This window comes from Equus quagga, chromosome 13 (assembly GCF_021613505.1).
Source record: "Equus quagga isolate Etosha38 chromosome 13, UCLA_HA_Equagga_1.0, whole genome shotgun sequence".
Classification (NCBI taxonomy): Eukaryota; Metazoa; Chordata; class Mammalia; order Perissodactyla; family Equidae; genus Equus; species Equus quagga.
Genome location: NC_060279.1, coordinates 14,898,977 through 14,919,517, shown reverse-complemented (window position 1 = coordinate 14,919,517; position 20,541 = coordinate 14,898,977). Strand labels below are relative to the sequence as shown.

Sequence of the window (20,541 nt, the reverse complement as noted above, 5' to 3'; positions counted from 1 at the left end):
CAGCTGCCTCCTCCTCCTCTAGGCGATGGTTCCTGAATGCCCAGTAGGTAACATCGCAGGCGGAGGCAAGTGTCTCTGTCCGGCCCCAGGACAAGGAGCCTTTGCTTTGCAGGACCCTCTCCTGCCGGGGAGCTCTTCCAGGGTGCGGAGAACAACCTGGAACGGCTGGTGGAGTTCAGGCCACCGAAGCCCCGGCTCCCAGCCTGGCAGACCGGGTGGGGGAGGAGACCAGCTGGTGGGCGAAGCCGGTTTATGGATGCTGCTGAGCCCTGGGGAAATCAAGGTGAAAGGCAGCAGCTCAGCTAAGGGGGGAGGCCCACCTTTGTTTATCAATCAGAGGGGCTTCGACGGGGCAGAAAGGGGCTCGGCTGCGGTGAGGAGGGAGACCCACACCCACTGCCAGGGCCCTAGTGGACCCCAAACACGTCCCTGCCTCCTGCCTCGGGCACTGTGGGTAGACACTGTGGAGCTGGGGCTGCCCACAGCAGCTTTTCCTAATTCTGAATACCTGAGCTTGGTTTTAGAAAGTACGGTCACCGGAGCTCTAAGGGCTGGATGATGGAAATCTTTGCACTTGACATTGTCAGGTACCAGGTGCGAGGGGAGCAGGCATACTCAAGTGGTCTTGGCCCGGTGGGCACATTGGGCAGTGGCCCTAGGAGCCTCTTTCACTCTCTTGCAGGCCAGGGTTGCACGGCAGATAGCGTGCTGACCTGTCAACCTCCCAGCCAGGGCCCCGTGGAGCAGGGGGAAATGAGCAGAGCCAGCCCAGGAGGATGGAGGGGGCAGGTGGCTGACTAGCGCTCGACACAGAGAGGGAACATGCGGATGAGGACGGAGGAGAGGCCTACAGAGACGCTCCAGGCTGGAACCCACCCGAGGAGCCTGGCAGCTAAAGGGGAAACACAGGGCTGACAGAAGCAGGGAAGGGGGAGGGTTGGCCCCTGCCTGCCCCCATCTCCACCCTAGCTGCCCTGGCAGAGGGAGCTGCTTGGCATCCCACCTGGTCCACCCAGGGCCGAGGCCATCTGAGCAGAGTGAAGATGTCAAAGAGAAAACCCCAGATCGGATTGAGGCTCCTGCTCCCCCTTAATGAGGTTCATTATCAGCTGCTCTGATCCTTGTAAAGCCCAGCAGGCCGGATTAGGGGCAGGCTCTCTAATCTGGCTGACTCCTCCCTGCTGAGCAGCCAGCCCAGGCCCAGCTCTCACAAACAAGCCCTCTCCTTCCTTGAGGGAGAGCTGGAGATGCAGGGCGCTCAGCAGAACTGAGAGCCCCGAGGCAGACGCTCCCCAAGAGGCCGGGGGAGCAGGAGGCGGTGGGGTTGTACCTCCACCGAGGCCTGTCCCCAGTGCATGTGGAGACTGAAGGGCTTGGGGCACAGAGAGCTCGGTAGGCAGTGGGGGAGGCCCCCACCCAGGAGAAAGGGGCTGTGATGAGGGCACCTTGTCCCCTGCAGGCCAGGAGCTATGTGAGCTGGAGGAAATCACGATAGGCCGGATCCCAGGCTGGATTCTGCACGTTCTGTCCAGACCTGGACTAGGTCTCCAAGAAGCAAGTTAAAGAACACACTGGTGCTTGCCTTAACAAAAATAATTTATTCTACAACCCTCCCAAGCAGTGGAGTAGAGTGGGAATCAAGCATGTGCACAGTGTCACCCTCCCCTCTGACCCTTTTAACCTCTACCTGATGAGAGGTGGGCCCTTGAGAGAGATGAGACTCATCTTCCTCCCCTAAACCCAGCACGCCCCACGTTCAAAGATTAGCATCTATTCTTGAGACTAAAATCAAGACAAAAGACTCCGCTGCCAGAGGCGTGGAGCCCAAGCATGTTAGAAGCAACCGTCTTTTCCCTGTGGCTTCACTCTCCCCCTCACAGCTAAGCCCTGAGCCAAGGCACCATAGACCCCAACAGCCCTCCCTAAGTCCCACACTATCCCTTCATTAGGTCCCACCACGCCAGCCACTCACCCCCAGCCCAGTCACCATCACCCACCCAGCTGAGCACCCCCCACACCAAGACCAACTCCAGCCTGTGCTCTTCCTGTAGCAGAGGTTTGGGGAAGGAACCAGTCAAGGCTCTCCTCCCACAATCCCTGACCCGAACCTCACCCCTCACCCGGGAGACCAGCATGACTTCCAGAAGCTTCTAGACCCCACCCTAAAGCCAAACTCCAGCTGGGAGGTCTGAGGGGCTGGAGGATGGGCAGGCCATGGGGGGCCTGTTTGCATCCAGAAGGGAGCCGGATGGAATGTAGTGAGGAGTACCACTCACTCCAGCCCACCCAGCCCTGGGGACCCTCCCCTGGATGGGAAACCTTGGAAACTGTGGCCCCACTTGCCCCAGTTTAGGGCCAAGACCAACCAAGAGACACTGAAGCTTCAGCGAGAATGGGGCAGGACTTCAAATAAGCTGAAAAAGAGGCATTTGGTGCTGAGAGGCCAGGGACTGAGCCTTCCAACCCCACTGCCCAAGGCTGCCCCCACCCTACCCCGTGCTGTCACATGAACCTGGACCCTGCGCATATCTTTGTGTCTATGGAATACTCCTTCCCAGAAGGCCCAAGAAGGTTCACTGGAGCAAGGGTTTTTCCTGGATTTCCCCCGACAAAGTAGGAGAGGGATGAGGCAGTGGGGGTGGAAGGGGGGCAGTAGGGGGAAGTGGAGGGGGGCGGGGGCAGAGGGGGAGGGCGGGCGGGGGGCTGGAGGAGCCCCATGGATGGCAGCTCCCTCTGCTGCCCCCCTCCCAGTTGGACGGTTCAGGCTGCGAGATGACTAGCGTGGCCCTTCAGGGCCCTCATCCTGGCCCGGAAGTAGGTGTACACGGCCAGCAGGCCCATGAAGGACAGGGAGTAGAGCACCACACAGAGGCTGATGTCCAGGTGGGAGAAGTCCCTTTCCAGCACCTGTAGCCACTGGCCTCGGCCCCGCACAGCCCCAGCCTCTGGCTCCCCCTCAGGGACGCTGGCCAGCTGCTTGGAGCTGCGGCCCACTCGCCTCAGCTCTGAAGGGCCTCGGGGGAGGTGCTTCTCAGCCAGGAACTCAGCCAGCAGCTCAGCCCCTGTGTCTCGCTTGGTCAAGTGTTGCTGCCCTTTTGGCTGCTTCAACTTATCCCTCTGAAGCTCTGCTGTGCGCTCAGGAGGTCCCTGGTCTGGCCCAGCTGTGGTCACACCGAGGCCGGTGTGCATCTCCTGGGGGCGACTCTCCCCAAGTCTCTCCACTGGAACATCTGGGACGAGGGTTCCGGGGGACTTTGTCCCGGGGCCCACCATGATCTCAGCCTTCTCAGGGCCCAGAGTAAAATTTCTGGCCGCCAGCTCCAGCTCCCCCGGCTTCGGGGCGGCCGCCATCCTCCGAGCACCTCTCCGGGGGCCTGGCACAGCTGAAGGAAGGTCCAGGACGATGTTGCTCGGGGAGAAGTGGGTCTTCAAGAAGCTGAGGGTGTTGCCCAGGTCCCACACAGGCGCACCTCGGAGTTCATTGTGGCAGGCAGAACAGAGCTCATGGGGCGGCCACTGCACCTTGGGGAACTGGGGGTCCTCACTGGGGGCACCTGGGGAGGGAAGCACACACAGCTGGCTGGGACAGACTGGGCCCACCTGGAAGCTGAGACCTCATTCTGCACTGCCAGCTTTCTCATCTGCAAAAAGGGTTTCCCACTACCCTTTGAAAGGATGGGTATGAGAAAAGGTAGATTAACAAAAACAAAAACAAGCACGGGGCCTGGCGCACAGAGAGAGCCCGATAGCACCTCTCCAGGGTGGAGGATTGCTCCCTGCCCCCTACCCCCAACCCTCCCCATTTCCCCAGGGAAGTGTGACAGCTCCGTTCCAGTCACTTCTCAGTGTGAACCATCTCTCCTTATTGACTTCACTGCCTGTTTGTACCCGTGGACCAGATGCCAAAGGCTAAGAAGACTCAGTGGTCTGCCTTGTAGTCTTTGAGTGCTCTGCTAGTATTTACCTCCTTTGCATTTGTTTGAAATTTTCCAAGTTTTATACACTGAAGATATATTACTTGGTAATTAAAGGGAAACGTTTTTTAAAACCAGAGTTCGTGGCACAAGGTAATTTCACAGGTGGTCTCCTTTACCGGGGACCCTCTAGGGTGGGCAGTGTCAGTGGAATTTCTCCTTAGCTGGGCTCTAAGGGGCAGGGAGATTCGGGGCCAGGCTGAGGAAAGGGCCCTGGGGAGAGTCAGGAAGGTGTGCTGACTGCCAGCCTGTGGAGACCCCCAGCCTGCAGGGACCCCAAGCAGGCGTGCCCGAGCCACAGCCTGAGCCCCAGAGGGCCTGCCACCAGCCCCTGGCCCAGCGTCACCCAGGGAATGCCAGTCAGCCCATCTCCCTTGTAGGAGGCACCTCTCCCAAAGGGCTTAACAGAAAAAAAAGTTTCTGGTCAGCACGAAGCAGCAGCAAGTGATGTGAAAGTTAGAATGGTTATTTGGGGGAGGGGGCAACAAGTCGATTCCAAGGGTCCACTGAGAAGCCATAGTGAGCGGTCAGTTTGTACCTGCTCTTTATTGTTATTGGTTTGATCTGGAAGGAGCCCTCTGGAGAGGGTAGGTTGCTGCCTTCCTTTCAGCCCCGGGCCCTCCAGCAGCAGCTGGCCCCCAAGGGAAGCTGGGAGCCTGCTGAGGTCATGGGGCTGGAGGGTCAAATGGAGCATTTGGTGGCAGGGGCGGGGTGGGAGGAGAGACAGGCACGCGTCTTCTTTTCAAAGTCCACCAGGAGGCCCCAGGAGACAGAGGGAGGGCAGCGCGTGCACTGCCACCTGCTCCGCTCAGCTCCTTTAACCTCAGCCCCGCCCCAAGCTGCATCCCCCACCTCCCACCCCGGAGGTCTGTGGCAGCCACGTGCACTCCTCTCCCCCCACAGACAAGCCCAGCTCCATCCACAGATGGCTTGCTCCCCCATCCACCAGCTTCTGGTCACGCCTAGAGTTCAACCCTTTTGCCTGTTGGACCCGTCAGACTCCAGTGCATGGGGAAGAGAAAACACTGGAACGAGGGAAACTCAGAGACAAGGCCTCCCTCTGGAGAATCTGTCCCTGGTATTTCTAGGAAGGGCCTGGTCTTTCTTTTCCAGCACAGTTTATCATCAGAGCCCCCCCAGGGGGTGGAAAAGCCCAGATCTCTCCTCCATATTGGTTTGAGTAAGGGGCCAGTAGCCAGAAAGCAGAAGAGGGCGGGCAAGAGAGGGACCCCAACAGGCCAGAGGGAGGGGGCCTCTGCAGGGGAGAGTGAGCACTGGCATCGGAAGACCAGGGTCTTAGAGGGTCAAAGCCTCAGTTTCCTCACCTGGAAAATGGGTCTAATGATACTGACGCATCTGCAGGGCTGGCAGAGCATGTGAAAGGGCTCTGTGTGCTGTGAAGCACTGGGAAACACAGGGGTTACCTCTGCTCCAGGACTCCACAGTCCCCCACCTCTTCCTCCTCAGTGGCTGACTCCAGCCTTGGAGGTGATCCTTCCTTACCTGCGAGGCGAGCGTTGACCTTGTTGTGGCTGGACCAGAACCAGAGGACTGCGCTGTTCGGATTCTTCACCCGGTTCATGGAGGCAGCAGCCATCCGCTCAAAGTGGCCAGCGCACTCTCGGCAGCCAAAGAAGAAGCGAACGTAGCTGCGGATGGCCTGCAGCACCTCTTGGGCCTTGGCTACAGGGGAGAGGAGAGGCTGTTCACCGGGGCCCTTCAGGCTGCTTTCCCTGCTGGCCCCACCACCCTTCCCTCCACAGGCCCGCCATGGTCACCCTGCACAGGGACCCCACACCTCATCCAACGAGGGGCCCAGGCTCTCCTTGCTGACTTCTCCACCTTCTCAGGATCACTTCAGAGTTGTCTCCATCTCCTCCCAAATTCCTAAACCCCAGTGTCCCTTCTTGGCCACTCATCCGGACCCTCGTCACTTACTGACACTCAGCACAGAGTCCAAACTCATCAGCAGGACACTCGTGCTCTGTGAGACGTGGCTGGAGAGGTAGGCAGGGGCCAGCGTGCCCACTGCCCAACCCCGTGCCCTACTCTGCTCCCCTTGCCTTAGGCTTCCTGTTCCGACCTGCGCCCCATCCTGCCTGCTCCTTCGGGCACTCTATCGGGAGTCCATCCTGACCTGGCTCTGCACATCTCTAATCAGTCTCCTTCTCCCCTCACTTCCTCCCCCAGGGCCCTCAGGACTGACTCAGCACAGGCCTCTGAATATTCTCCCACCTTCTTGCTCTGACTGCCACTGGGCTCCTCCCTGAAGATACCACTGCTCCCCCAAACATGCCCCTCTTACACCCTTTTGTCTCCCACACTCCACAGACCTCAGGGCTGGAGGGGGCCAGGTAGCCTCACTGCTGTTGGCTGCTTCCAAACTCTCTCCTTCCTCCTGCGAAAGCCCAGCCCGTTCAAAGCCCATCTCCTCTTCTCACCATCCATCCCCTGGGACATCAGCACCCTGAGCTCTGTCCCACCTACCACTGCTCCCCACGCGATCCTTCTGGCAACTTTAGTGCCCACACCAACGATGCCTCACCTCTTACCTCCTCGGCCCCCTCAGCTCCCCCTTCCCCCACACCCACCTCCAACGCCCGCCTACCACCTGCCCTGCAGCTGTACTTGCCTCCTCCGCCTGCCCATGTGCACTGGCCCTCACCCTTCTCTCCTCCTCTAGGATTTCACTCCTGTAAATATTCTTTTGTTATTGCATCATCAATTTCTCCCTTAACATAGGATCATTCTGACAGGTAAAATCTACTACAACTGAGAAATCCCTTCTCTGACCCCAGTTCCACCCCAGTTACCTCCCCCATTCTTCTCAGTTTCTTCCCTGCTCCTCTCTTCAGCCCAATCCAACCAAGCGTCTCTCTCCAGTGCTCCATGGAAACAGCTCTGGCCAGAGGGGGCCTCATCTTGTACTGCCTCCAGCAGCACAGCAGCACCCACTTGGCTGACCACATCCTCCTTCCTGAAACACTCTTATTTCAGGCGCCCTCTTGAAATCGCGGGGCTGCTCCTTCTTGGTCTCCTTTGCTGGTTCCTGCTCCTCTAGCAGAGGTCCGGTAGCTGTGGCATCCCAGAGCCCAGGCCTCAGCACTCTTCTCTGCCGACCCACTCACGGGTGCACCCAGCCTTATGTCTTTACCTATTATCTGTGTGCTAATGACCACAAGATGCGTGTCTCTCCTGGCCCTCAACCCCAGACCTCCGGACTCAACTGTCTGCATCTCCATTCACTTGTCTACTAGCTACAAACCATTATGTCTCCCCTCCCTTCAATCTCCCTCCCACCTCTGAGCCTCCTCATTCCTCAGTTCACACGACCACCATCCACCAGGTGCTCAGGCCCCGCAGCTGCAGGTCCACCCTGAGTCCTCAATCCTTCATTGTCTTCATCCAATCCATCATTGAGTCCTCTCAGCTCTACCTTCAAAATATTCCCAGATCCGACCACTTCTCCCACGTGCACACCTACAACTCTAGTCCGGGCCACCACTGCCTCTCCTGGACTAGTTCCACCACTTCCTCATTAGCGGCCCCGCCTCCACCTTGCCCCTCTGTAGCCCACCCTCCACCCAGTGACCTTTCTAAAGTATTAATGGTTGGCGTCACTCCCCACTTTAGCTCTCCAGTAGATCCTCGCAATGCTGAAACTGAAATCCAGACCCCTCCCTCACCAAGACCTCCAAGCCCGCACGTGCTCACCTCCTCTCCTGCTCACCTCCTCCCAGGCTCTGCCACGCTGCCCTCCTTTCAGGGCTGCAAACACGCCAGACTTGTTCTCGGCACTTGCTAGTCCTGAACCTGTGTTACGGGCTGAATTGTGTCCCCTAAAGCTCATAGGTTGAAGTCTAACCCCCAGTATTTTAGAATGACTGTATTTGGACATAGGGTCTTTAAAGAAGTGATTAAGTTAAAATGAGGTCATTAGGTGGGTCCAAATCCAATATGACTGGTGTTCTTGTAAGACAAGGAAATGTGGACACAGACACACACAGAGGGACGGCCATGTGAAGACACAGGAACAAGACGGCCATCTACGAGCCAAGCAGAGGCCTCAGGAGAAACCAACCCCGCCAACACCTTCGTCTTGGACTTCCAGCCTCTGAACTGGGAGGAAATAAATTTCTGTCATTTAAGCCACGCAGCATGTAGCACTTTGTTACGGCGGCCCTAGCAAACCAATATGGCCTAGAAGGCTCTCTTCCCAGAGGTCCCACGGCAGCTTCCCCCTCACCATTCAGATCTCAGCACAGGGTCACCTCCTCAGAGAAGCCTGCCCCAGCCTCCCCCTCCCTGACCCTCTCCCACACCATTGGTCTGTCTTCTTCATAGCATTCATCACCACACCTGGAATGATCTGTGTGTTTACTGACTCCTGACACTGGAATATTGTCCCCTTGAGGCAGGGATGTCTCATCTCATGCACCACTGTACCCCACCCCTAGCGCAGGGCCTAGCACTCTGGAGACGCTCCATAAATCCCGGCTGACTGACTGGCTGTCCGCACGCCCCACAGAGACTAATTCCTTCTGCCTCTGCACCAGGCCTGCCCTCTGTTGGGGATGCTCTTCCTTCCTAGCTCAACTCTCTAATTCTCTGTCATCCACTCTCTATTTGCCTCCTCTTGCCCTTCCTGATAGCACGGAGCATTTCCTCTCTTCTGCCCACATGTCCTTCTCTCCCCCTTGGCTCTTGGCCTTGGCACAGCGCAGGGCAGCTCTCTGCCCACCTGTCTCATAGTCCCCTGAGGGCGGGGACTGTATCTCTTTCACCTTTGCATCCTCCAGGCTGAGCCAGCGCCTGATGGACCCCTGGGCCCTCGGTAGACGTGGACTGAATTGGATGCCCACCCTTTCCATCAGGAAGCATGGGTGTGAGGCAGTGAGTGGTGGAGAGCAGCTGCACATTTTGGGGAGGGAACAGGCCAGGAGGGGCAACGTGTTTTCCCAGCTTCCCCCAGAAAATGATTTTTCAATGGGAAAAAACAGAATTGTTCAAAGTACACGGTATCAGCCACATAAACTGTGAAAAAGACATAGTTCTTTTCTTCATAGGAGTATAAAAAATAGAACCACAAATTTTTCACGAAGACTGAAAACAAAGCAAGCTTGTGGCTCCAAGAAAGCCAGGGAGAAGCCTCATGCCCCTGCACTTGCGGGCACCACCCTGGGGCAGGGAACAGGACTGTCTCCAGGTCACCCGCTCTGCTTCCACGCAGCAAATGCTGATCCCCTAAATCCGAGCCTGCAGCAGGGAGCCAGAGGAGGGCAGGACAGGGCCGGGCTGAGGCGCAGGGGAGCACAGGCCCTGGACTCACCTGTTTCTTGTGAGCGGTCGACATTTTGCCGAGCTGCCTGCACGGTCAGGAAGTGGAAGAGGATCCAGAGGGAGCAGGGAAAGCCTCGGAAATGTGGCTCGCTCCCCTGGCAGCCGACCCAGTTCACCTTCTTGGCAATCATTGCGCCCTAAGGGACACACATGAGCGTGAGTGCGTATATGGAGAAGAAAAAGGATGGGATGGGAGGTGAGGAAAGAAGCTTCTGGGAGACCCAAAAGTCAGCACACAGCCCTAAGACAAACGAGGTCCCTCTCTCAGGCTGTCACCTCGAAGGCGGCCTTCCCTTCCACTGCCTACACCCATCAAAGGAGCACAGATCTGAAAACCTGTGACACATATCACGTCGCATCCTTACTCCAGCCTCAATGTCCCCACCCGTAAAATGAGAGGGGTGGTCTCTGAGGTCCCTTTAAGCTTTGCCACCCTACAAATTTGTAAGGGCTTGTGCCTCTGTTGGCTGCAGTGGCCCACTATGCTGCTGGAAAACAGCGGCATACACAGGAGCCCAGAAAGGTGCCCCCAGAGGGGCCAGAGAAACCACGCTGAGGAGCACGAGGTCCCTGGAGGCAATAGAGAGAAGCAGCTAAAATCCCTCACAACCGGGGTCTCACGACTGGTTTTCAATCCCAGCCCAACCACTTACTGGCTGAATGGTCTTAGACAAGTAACTTGACCTCTCTTAACCTCAGTTTCCTCATCTGCTAAATGGGGATGATAGTGACCTTCCACCCATGTTGGGAGGATGAAATGAGATATGCACAGAGAGCTCAATAAATAGTAGTTAGTTAATTAGGAATGGAAGGACCCACAAATGTGAATTTGTGAAGTAGGTCCGAGGTCGCAGGTTAACCCCTTCCATTCCCATTGTTATGAGGAGAGGGAGCTCTTCCACTGCTTCCCAGACTCACCTCCTTCCTGTTGTCCAAGGCATTTTTAAATAAATTGTAGGGAATTTTCTTTTTCTGCTGCCTCTTGAGCCAGTCATTCATGGAGTGCAGGAAGTTCTGGGTTAGGGGCTGGCCGGGGAAGTACTGTGGGGAGGAACAAGCGCAAGTTGGAGAGTGAAAAACAGTCCCCCGGAGTTCCACAGTCCGGGAGAGTGTAGGGGGCTAGGCAGAAATAGGCCAAGGCAGTTTTTTGGAATGCTCCAGAATCACCAGGACAGCATTCTGCCTAAGACACAAAGGTGGGTTCCCCACTACCTTTGCTCTGGGGCACCTGCTAAGGTGAGAGGAAGGAGTGGGGAGAGGACAGAGGCTCTAAGTGAGGCTGAGCCCTGAAGGCCTCCCCGTCTCAAGGCTGTGGGTCTTGTGCTGACCCCTGACCAGATACTGCCACTGAGAGGAAGGCTGAGCACCAGTGTCACTCCCCAGCGTTGCCTGGAACCCCGGGCCACACGGTCCTCTCTGCAGGTCATCTTCCAGTAGAGCAGCTGACTAGCTGACTGCCTGGGCTGGCAAATGGCCTTTCATTTATATTCCATGGGCTGCCAGTGGGGACAAGGCAGCCCAGGGACTTACAGCCAAGATCCAAATCTCGATGGTGACTCCGAATAGTCTCTGAGGAACATGAAAAGCTACTCTGACAACAAGTCAACTCAAATCCGATTAGTATCAGCACTTTAAAACCACAAGGACTCCAGGGAGGAGGGCAGATATAAGTGTGTGTGCATGTGTGCACATGCACACACACACCAGGGGGTGGGGGAGGAGGAAGAGGGGGGATGCGACAGCAGGGCTGGTCAGATGAAACCACAAAAAGGCCGGTCAAGAGGACACAATGATCCTGAGAAACTCGTGGAGGAAAAAGAGCAAAAAAAACCACGGGAGAAGAAGCGTGCTGGAGACAGGAATGATCACTAACCAGAAAAACCTGCCGAGGGATCCAGCCCCCTCAGAAAGCCATTCACATTCTCATCAAACCTCCAGGGCTGGACACCGGCCCCCCGTGGGAGAAGCGGCTGGAAAGAATCTTGTGCTTTGACAAGCTCCCTCTCGGTCAGCTCACACGCACCTCTGGGTTCTCAATACAAATTTACAGATTCAAGTCAGCATTTCTCACTGACCTTCGCCCGTCACCCTGACTTGGAAGCTTCCGCCTTCTGAGGCCATGGTGTCAGGAGGCAGAATAAATTAAGAGCTCTTGACTACAGGGAGTCACCCTCTGCTGCGAGCAGGGAAACCCTGGTGACCACACGCCACCCAGTGGCCAGTCCTGTCAGCCGCTTCCTTCAGGGAGCAGGGGGACCCCAGCTCAGGCGGGAGGAGGCACCCAGGACTTGCAGGTGCCTTCCCGACTGGGCATACCCAGGGCTCACAGTTCCCCGAGCTGAGTGGGCAGAGGGAGCACTATTGCCCCCAGGCTTTCCATGCCCCACGCACGTGGTGGGTGAGGGCAGGGGTCAGATGAGACGTGGGTACAAATCTCAGCTCAGCCACCCGCTGGCTGGAGGAACTTGGATGGTGCCTGACCCACCCTGGGCCTTCATTTCCTCTCTGTATGACAGGATTATGCTAGTACCCACCCCGTGGGGTGTGTTATGAGAAATACAAATAAGCTAATACACAAAGTAAACTTTGCAGAGTCTGGCACCCTGTCAGAGCTCAAGAAATGGTAGCTGCTCCCATTATTATTATTCAGGAAGGAGCCACCCAGGCAAGGGCAGGGCCAGAAGACTCTGCAGTCTCCAGGGGACAACTGAGACAGAGGCCCTCCCGCTCCTACTCCTGCGTCGGCCTAGCTTCCCTCTGTCCGCTCTCCATGGGCGCTGGCTCCTGGCAGGGAGGGCTCCTCATCCCAAACCCATTTCCAGCACATGATGGGGGCAGAGGCTCAGCAGGCTCCACCCAGAGGGGGCTTGCTAAGCCTCTGCCTAACTCAGGCTTTTTCTGGATCTCACTCTGTCCCCTCACACTGGCTGCACACAGCCCCACTGGGCACCAAACAAAAACCAGCTTCAGTCCAGCTGAGAGAGGCACATGGCACACAAGCCCCAATTTCCCTGGGACGATTCCTCCGGAGTGAACTGGACTAGGGGGCCGGAGGGGAGCCTTCTTGTCTCTTTCTGGGGGATGCCTGAAAAGCCCTTGGGTCTCCCCCTCATGTGTCAAGCAGGAGGGCAGCACACAGAACCACTCCAGGACTTTTCCCCTCTGATTCTCTGGGCCAGTCAGCCCTGGCCTCAGCGTCTTGGGGACAGAATAGTTCACAGGGCCTCTGTGGAAAGGCCTCTGTTATCAGAACGGGCTGAGAAAGAGGGGCTCAGTGCGCCTGGGCCCTCTGTGAGGGGTGAGGCTGTCTTGCCTGAGACTGACAGCGCTGTGACAGCACTTGCTACCCCACAGGGGCCTCTTGTTGGAATTACACCTGCATGTGACTGAGCCAAGCCAGCAGGAAGGCAAGGATTAGTAAGGTGGGGAGGAGGGACAAGGCGGGCAGGCAGTTCCTGAGGGAGAGGCGCCAGCTGCCCGCAGACCTGTGCAGAGAAGGACGGGCTCCGACCTGGCACCCAGGCTGAGGGTGGCTGAGTCAGCGGTCAGCTCTGAAGGGGAGGGAGCAGCACCTGACTCAGCAGTCCTCAGCAGCCAGAGCCTGGGATTTAAGTAGGACAGCACTGGCAGTGGATCTGGAACCTGAGAGAAGGATGCAGGGAGGCAGAGGGAGGCAGGTGCAGAGGGAAGACATCTCACCTTCAGGGCAAAGGAAGGGGCCTGCGACCTCAAGTCAAATCCTGACCACCGCCTCCTACCTGGGAGGCCTAAGGCAAGTCACTTGAGCAACCTGGGCTCTTAAGTGGAGGTAAGACTCGCCAGCCTGCAGCAAAGTTAGGAGGATTCAATGTCTGACACACATCAGGTCCTCAGTACATAGGAGCTACACTTCATGGAACAGCCACGTTGGCAGGAAATTACAAAGGAATAAGGCAGGCATGGCTGGGGCCAGACTATGGTCCGAGTCTGGGACGGAAGCGAAGAGATTCAGAAAAGCCAACTTTCCTTCACTGTGGCGTCCATGGGTCCTACTTTCCCAGTGACCACAGCAGGGAGCGAGAAGCCATGTTCCAGGCTCAGACTGAGGTGGACAACTGAGGCAGGCAGAGCCACAGTCACTAAATCACCTGGGGATATCCCCAAGGCACGTGGTCCCAGTCTCAGCCACCCCCTGCACAGGGTGGGCTGGGGAGGAGTAGAGGGTGGTCCTCGGCCGTGCAGGGCTGGTATGGATACGGTTGAGACTGCGCTGTCCTGTGGTGGACTGCGACAGCTGTGGGTCCAGACGTCCCACTGGACCACGAGTTCTGGAGAGAGGGCCTGGGCTGACTCCTCCAGGTTGGCATGGTGCCTGCAGGGATGCATAACGATCCATGCACATGGAGCTGCATGGACGAGGGAGACCAGGGCCCTGCTCACCTGGGCCAGCACTGCCATAAACTTTCTCAGGGCCACCAGGCGGTGCCCCTCCAGCATGGAGAACTTGCCCACTTCTACCCGTAGGATGTAGTGCAGTGCAGATTCCAGGTCAGCCATGTAGATCTTGGAGCTGAGGACCCAGAGGGAGGCAGAGAGAGAAAGGAGTATTAACCATGGGGCAGGGGCTGGGGAGGGTCATCCAGGGCTAGAGGGAGAGAAGAAGAGGGCACTGCTGATGGTCAGAGTCCTATATGTTAGCACCTCGCTCTGCTAGTAACTAGCTGTGTGACCTTGGGTACATTCCTGAACTTCTCTGAGCCTCAATTCCTCTTCTGTAAGGTGGGGATAATAATAAATTGCTCACAGGTAGGTTGCTGAGAGGATTAAATAGGAGCACAAACGTAAACCCTCCAGCAGCTCCTGGCATAGAGCAGGAGTCCCCCTCCGCAGGCCCAGGGCCAGCCCCTCCCTGACACACTAAAGGTGTTTTAATCAGGCCACTAGCGGAAGGCTGAGCTTCATTCTCTATTCTGAACAAAGACTGCTAGGGACAGACAAACAGACCAACAGGTGCACCCACACAGCACGGCTCTGGAAAAGCTGGGCCCTCTTTGAAAGACCAAGGGTTTGGCTGCCCACCAAGGCTGGGCATGGCGGGGGTGGAGGGTGGGAGGGGAAGCGGTGTGTGTTTATTTGGGGGCTGATGTCCTCGCATCAGGTCAGGCCTCAGGTCAGGTGGGGCCTGACACCTCTTGGGTGGACCCCAGCCCCAGGAGAAGGGCTACAGGCTCCAACATGGCTGCTCTACCCCGTGCGCATCATGCTCACTTGGGGTCTGGGCCCTGGGCTCTGATGGGAAGGGCTCCTCTAGCGTTGGCTGCTTCTCGACCCCTATGCCTCCTGAGCCCTGGCTTCAGGCCTGTCTAGAGCGAGCTGGCTCTGGGAGCTACATGTCTACCTCTCTGAGCCTCATGACCTCACCTGTAAAAGGACCTGGTTATCCCACCGGGGAGCCAACAAGGTCAGCTAACAGGGTGGGCACAGTGGCCACCTGTGCTTTACCCTCAAGGCAAAGTCCCCTCTCTGTGCTCCACTGGGGTATCCTTGGACCTCAGCCGACCTCTCCATTCTTGTGTGCTGCCTCAAGAAGTGGTCCCACGACTAAAGGAGATAATGTGTGGAAAGAGCCCAGCACAGACTGTAGCACATAAGGCCAGTAAGTATCAGCTATTATAATCATTTGAATGATCATAATGACCATTCCCACCTCTTAGTCTCTCTTTCTCCTTCTACCCTGATTTATAAGAACCCCTCCATTAGCACTTGCCACCCTTAAAGTCCCTCATGCTAGGATGCAAAATCCCTCTTGAAATCAGGTGACCTTTGCCCAGTTCTCCTGCAGCCTCCTTGTGGAGGCTGCCTTCCGGACTCAGCCCTGAGCTCCCTGGTCAGCCATTTCCGCTTGGTGTGCTGCTAGGTGCTAGAGCAAGAGGTTTATGTGTCATCTCCACATAGAGCAGAGTCAGTTCTACGGCAAAAGCAGAGCCAAGATGACTTGGAGAGAAGACAGCGTCCTCACCCTTACCACTGTGCACAAAGATACAGGGTACCTCAAAAAGTAGTGAGCTCTCTGACACCAGGGGCATTCAAGTGAGGTCAGTGCCTTCCTAGAAGGGATGCTGCGAAGGGATTGTAAACTGTGTGGGCAGGGACTGCATATCTGTACCTATCTGTATTACGTGTGGCAGGAACTGAAAAATATTTGCTGAGGAAATCATTGCTTGGCTGGGAAATTGGTTTGGAGGTCACAGATTACCCTTCCAAGCTGACTCTATTTGTCCTTGAACAGAGTTAAGTTTAAGGAATGTGGACATTGGAAAGCATTCACTCCAGCATGAAGGAGACAAGCGAACGCTGCTGGCACCCCCCACAGTCAGTGGACACGGAGGAGGCCGCCAGCCCACTGCTGCTGCTCCCACGCGGCTCAGGCTCACTGGGCACGGCCACCGCCAGCCCTCAGGGGGTCTGTGATCAGAGGAAAGGCTGGGGTGGGAGAAGCGACAAGGAGAACTAGGCGTGGCCTTACCGATCTGCAACTTTCCACACGGTGGGAGCTATCGTATGAGCAGTGGTTGGTGCAACCGAGGTCTGGGCAGCCACCCTGGTGGCCCCAGAGAACTTCTGCAGGTAAGCAGTGTAGAAGGACCTGGATTCCACCAGCCTGTGAGGAAAGAGAATCACAGAGGAGAGGCAGTGAGTACAGACAAACGAAACCTCAGAGCTAGCTCATGTCAGGAGAGGAGGTGGGTGGCTCATTCGTCAGAAATGTTGAAGAAATATTTGAACTTGGTCTTATCCTCAGTGAGGTCAAAATTGAGGCACCCATGCTTCACTTAACCTTTATTTTATTTATTTTTTAAATGAGGAAGATCAGGCCCTGAGCTAACATCTGTGCCTACCTTCCTCTCTTTTGTATGTGGGACGCTGCCACAGCATGGCTTGATGAATGGTGCACGGATCTGCACCCGGTCCAAACCCACAAACCCCAGGCCACCGAAGTGGAGCGCATGAACTTCACCACCACGCCACCGGGCTGGCCCCTCACTTTAGCCTTTTTATTCACCGCTCATGCTGTGGAAAGCCTCTTTGACACCAGTGTGATGTCAAAATCCCTTCTGGAAAAGCAACTGGGCCTGAGAATTCCTCAACCTGCCCTGGAGAGGCCGTGGGACAGAGCACCTTGGAGAGCAGTGGGCCCCTCTGGGGACAGGGCTGCTTCTGCTCGTGGACGGAGGCTGGGTCTGACTACCCTCCCCAGAGACCAGAGACGCAAAGTGTCAGTTGACCCCAAGGATGTGGCCCACTCACAAGTTTTCTGTGAGGTACCAGAAGGTGACAGCACTCTCCAAGGAAGTCAAGGAGTTTGATGTGTGATGTTTTAAAAAAATAGATAGTAGCAATAACAACAAAATACTAAAATTCTCGAATCCTTTTACAATCCTTTTGCTTTCTTTCTCTCCTCTGATGGAGAGGAATCTTCGAGGGCAGGAGACACCTCCTGGTCAGGGCCGCCCGGAGGGAGGGATGTGAAGACCAGCAGCGGGGTGATGGATGCCCAGGGGAGCTGGCACTGGGGAGCACTGCTTTCCACTCTGCTGTCCCGGCCCGGTGTTCACTGATGAGCAGATGGCTCAGAGGCAGCGTCGTCACAAACAATTTTCCCCTCCACCAGCTCCAAGTGGGGAGACAATGCCTCCCCCGCACGCCAGGACTGGCACTTTCTGTCCCTCCCTGTCCACCGGCAGCCATCATGCTTCCTCCCCCAGCAGAACTCTCTGACAAGGCCTGGCCCAGTGACACCTGGCGACTGGGGCCGGGGAGGGCAAGTGGCCACGCTGCCCAGCCTCAGCGCAGGATGCACTAATGGCCCCGAGGAGCAGCTCACTGGGCACCTCCGGCAAGCCTTGATCTCCCCGGCCCTCAAGCTCCTGCCTGCAGGGCCAGGCTGACATCAATCATCTGCCCAGGGAGGGCACCAAGGCACCATCTGGCGCCATTTAACGGGCCATTCAGCAGCGGGAGCCTGACAGAGGGGCTGCGCCTGGCCTGATTGTTTTCTCTTGGCATTTTGGAACTGGCTATTGTCTGGCTCCTAATGAACTTTTCTGCAATTAGAAAACCAAAGGGAGGGAGGGTCAGGCATATTTGAGCACTTGCCAGGCCTGCAGCCTGCCAACGCGTCTGTCTGGGAACAGAGGAGGACGGGGAACAGGGCCAGGGCTGCGGTGGGGATGGTGCAGAAGCGCCAACTCTGGGTGTGCCGGGGGCCTGCGGCAGGACTCTGGACCTAGGGCCACGTTCTGGGCCCGGTTCCCCGCCTGGAGAGGCACTGTCCCACCTCCACAGGCCGACATTGGCTTCTCCTGCAGAGAGTGCTCCCCACCTCCCGCAGACTCCTCGGAAGAAGAATGGCAGGAGAAAGAACTTGCCAGCCCCTGTAAAAGGCTGGCAGCCTGTCCAGGCAGGCAGGAAGGATGAGCACGGGGAGGGGGAGAGGGGGCAGAGACACGGCACTCACACAGGCACCCGGGAGACAGAGCCATTCCGAAATAGCAGGTAGCACGATGGGAAGTCGGTGACACCAAACTTGCTCACCACGTCGCCCTCCGTGTTCAGGACCCTGCGCACTGTTATGCCTCGGTGCTGAGACAGGTCCAGAGTCACCTGCAGAGACAGTCAGACACCTGGGGGGCCAAGCCATTGGGCAGAGGGGGCCCTGGGCAGCTGTGCTCCGCCCACTCTGAACCTTCCAAGGAGTAGACGATTGTGAGAGTGACAGAGTCTCATGCCACCAACAGCATCTAACTCACAGGCAACAAGTGCCAAACGCTGCCTGGGAGGAGGGGCCTGGGAACTGTGCAGACCACACAGCCTGAATTTTCTAGGACAGTCTCAATTTAATATAATTTTCTTCCCAATGAAAGCAATTTGTAAAAGGCATAATAAAATGTGGTTTCATTTTTATTCTTATGTTTATAAGGCTATCTATATTCCAAATCAGAAAAACATATTTAGATATTATGATCTTATTTTTAGAAAGAAAGAAGGGGAAAAATACTATTAGCTAACATTTATTGAGTACATATTCTGTGCCGTATACAGATTATTTCATTTAACTGTCAAAATAACACCATGAAACAGGAACTATCAGTAGGAGCCCGGGCAAGGCTGCACAGGACACTAGGGCTGCCTGGGCTGGAATCCTGGCCCCACCGGCTGAGACCTCTCCTTGACTAGACTTCCTTACTTACAAAACCGTAACAATAACAATACCAACCTCAGAGGGCTATGAAGAGGATTGAATGGGTTAATTTCATCAAGTGCTTGTAACAGTGACTGGCACATAGTAGGTATATAAGCAGTCATTAAAAAAGTAAAACCCCTATTGTAGATAAAGGAACTGAGGCTTAGAAGTGAAATCATGTAACCGGCCAGCAAGTGCCTGAGCCCCGCTATAGATCCCAGCTCAGTCTGGCCTCAGAGGCTGGGCTCTCGGCCATGGTGCCCTCCTGCCTCTCAATCTAACCATCCCTGAGCACCTTTGCAGGGACGTGGGGCTCCGGACTCGGTCCACAGGGGCCCCTGCTGCTGGTTACTCTGGACCAGGGTGGGAGGGTAGAGAGAAGAGCTGATTCCAATCAGCATTTATCAGTCACCCCTACGTGATGGGATGACCCCAGGCACGGACTGGGACTCCAGAGCAGGTACGCGCTCCTTCAGCTAAGCTCTCTGCCCCCTCCCCACGTCCCTGTGCTTCTCCTCTCAGGGCCGAGAGGCCTGGAGGCAGCTCAGAGCTTGATGAGTTTCAGGAGGAAAACCATTCGGGGCCAACAGTGGTGTTCAATTTTGTCCACACTCTTGTGTCTCTTCTATCTCCTTGCACTGCTTGGAACATCTCCTGTGCACTGGCCCGTCCCCTTTGCATCTGGGAAAGGCCCACAACTGGTCTGGAGAAGTCCACGAGCCAGCGGTGGAATGGAGAGCTCTCTGCATGAGGCCAGGGGAATGGATCTTTGCAAAGCACCGACTCTGTGCCAGCTACTAACCCAGGCCCTTTACCTAAACTGCCTCATTTGACTTTCCCAACAATACTCTGAAGGAAGGTCATTATCACTACTTTATAGACAGGGAGATGAGGCTCGGAATAGTTGAGTAATGAGGTCACGGACACATCACGTAAGTGATGGAGCAGGAATTCAAACCTGCCTGTTCTGGTATCTGCTTCACCCAGGAAGGGACCCCACTTCCTCATAAGGGATGGGAGGATCTCTGAGGAACCTCCCCTGCCCACCTGCATCTGTGACTCCGATTCTACAAGGGTAGGTCGTGTGGAAACAGCACAAGCTCCGGAGATAGAGAGACCTGCTTCAAAGCCCACCTCTACCACTGGCCGTGTGATCTCAGACATGTTATGTGACCATCTTCGTTAACTGTGAAGATGAGCAACTATATGTGTCAGCAGTCTAGTCCAACGCTCAATAAACAGCAGGGTGTTACCATACTTGGTTTTGATGAGGGAGATAAAAACAGACATAAAGGTTTTAAAAGGGAAAGGTCCAGCTCCTGCACTTCCCGTCTCCTCCAGCAGGGGTCAGGCCAGCACCGGGCTAAGGAGTGCCCGTGGCCGAGACCCTAGAACTCGCAGATGTACCCGCTCCTGAACTCACCGGGCTCTCCCCAACTGACACCCAGGAGTAGCAGGGACCCTGAGGGCAGCTCACCTCTCTACCCAGGTAGGAGCCTTCCTTTTCAAAGATCAAGGCCAGGTACTCTTCATTGTTTCTTGCAAAGAATCCATTAATCTCCTTCAGCCTGCAAGAGACAAGGCCGGCTGTCACTCTCCACAGCTGGTAGGAATAGAGCAAAGCTGCTCGTGACACGGGATGTGGCTGACACAGTACTGCGAGTACAGCCATGCAGATCTCCCCCTCTTTTCTACACAGGGCCTCGTGGAAGTCTCTGCTGCCGGCCCTCCAGTGGGAGTAAACAAAACCCTTAGTCTCAAAGGACAGTGCCTGTTACCCACCCTCTGGTTCCTCATTTCACCCACTGTGTTCATTTGTTTTTCATCCTGTCTCAAAATTTTAAGAGTCAGGACTGAGAATGAGGCGGTCAGGGGAGGAGCACTGAGGAGGATACTGTGAGACCAGGTGTCTCCATGTTCTGGGAAAGGCCCGGGTTACTGACTATGGTTTGTATTGATCCCCTAAGAGACTGGCAGGTAGAACCCATCAGATCCAAGCCTTGA

At 56.1% G+C, this 20,541-nt stretch overlaps 1 protein-coding gene across 1 annotated transcript in view; it reads right to left on the bottom strand.

Annotated features, from left to right (window-relative positions):
- Positions 1–1,578: 1,578 nt before the first annotated feature.
- Positions 1,579–20,541, bottom strand: part of QSOX1 (quiescin sulfhydryl oxidase 1) — a 38,816-nt gene continuing 19,853 nt past the window's right edge. Inside the window, exons 5-12 of the mRNA XM_046681990.1 lie at positions 20,015–20,105; positions 17,812–17,957; positions 15,820–15,954; positions 13,734–13,863; positions 10,233–10,355; positions 9,304–9,451; positions 5,478–5,657; positions 1,579–3,554 (exon numbers count right to left, since the gene is read on the bottom strand). Of these exons, the coding sequence (XP_046537946.1) occupies positions 2,761–3,554; positions 5,478–5,657; positions 9,304–9,451; positions 10,233–10,355; positions 13,734–13,863; positions 15,820–15,954; positions 17,812–17,957; positions 20,015–20,105 (1,747 nt within the window). The 3' untranslated portion in view covers positions 1,579–2,760. The remainder of the gene's footprint in view (positions 3,555–5,477; positions 5,658–9,303; positions 9,452–10,232; positions 10,356–13,733; positions 13,864–15,819; positions 15,955–17,811; positions 17,958–20,014; positions 20,106–20,541) is intronic.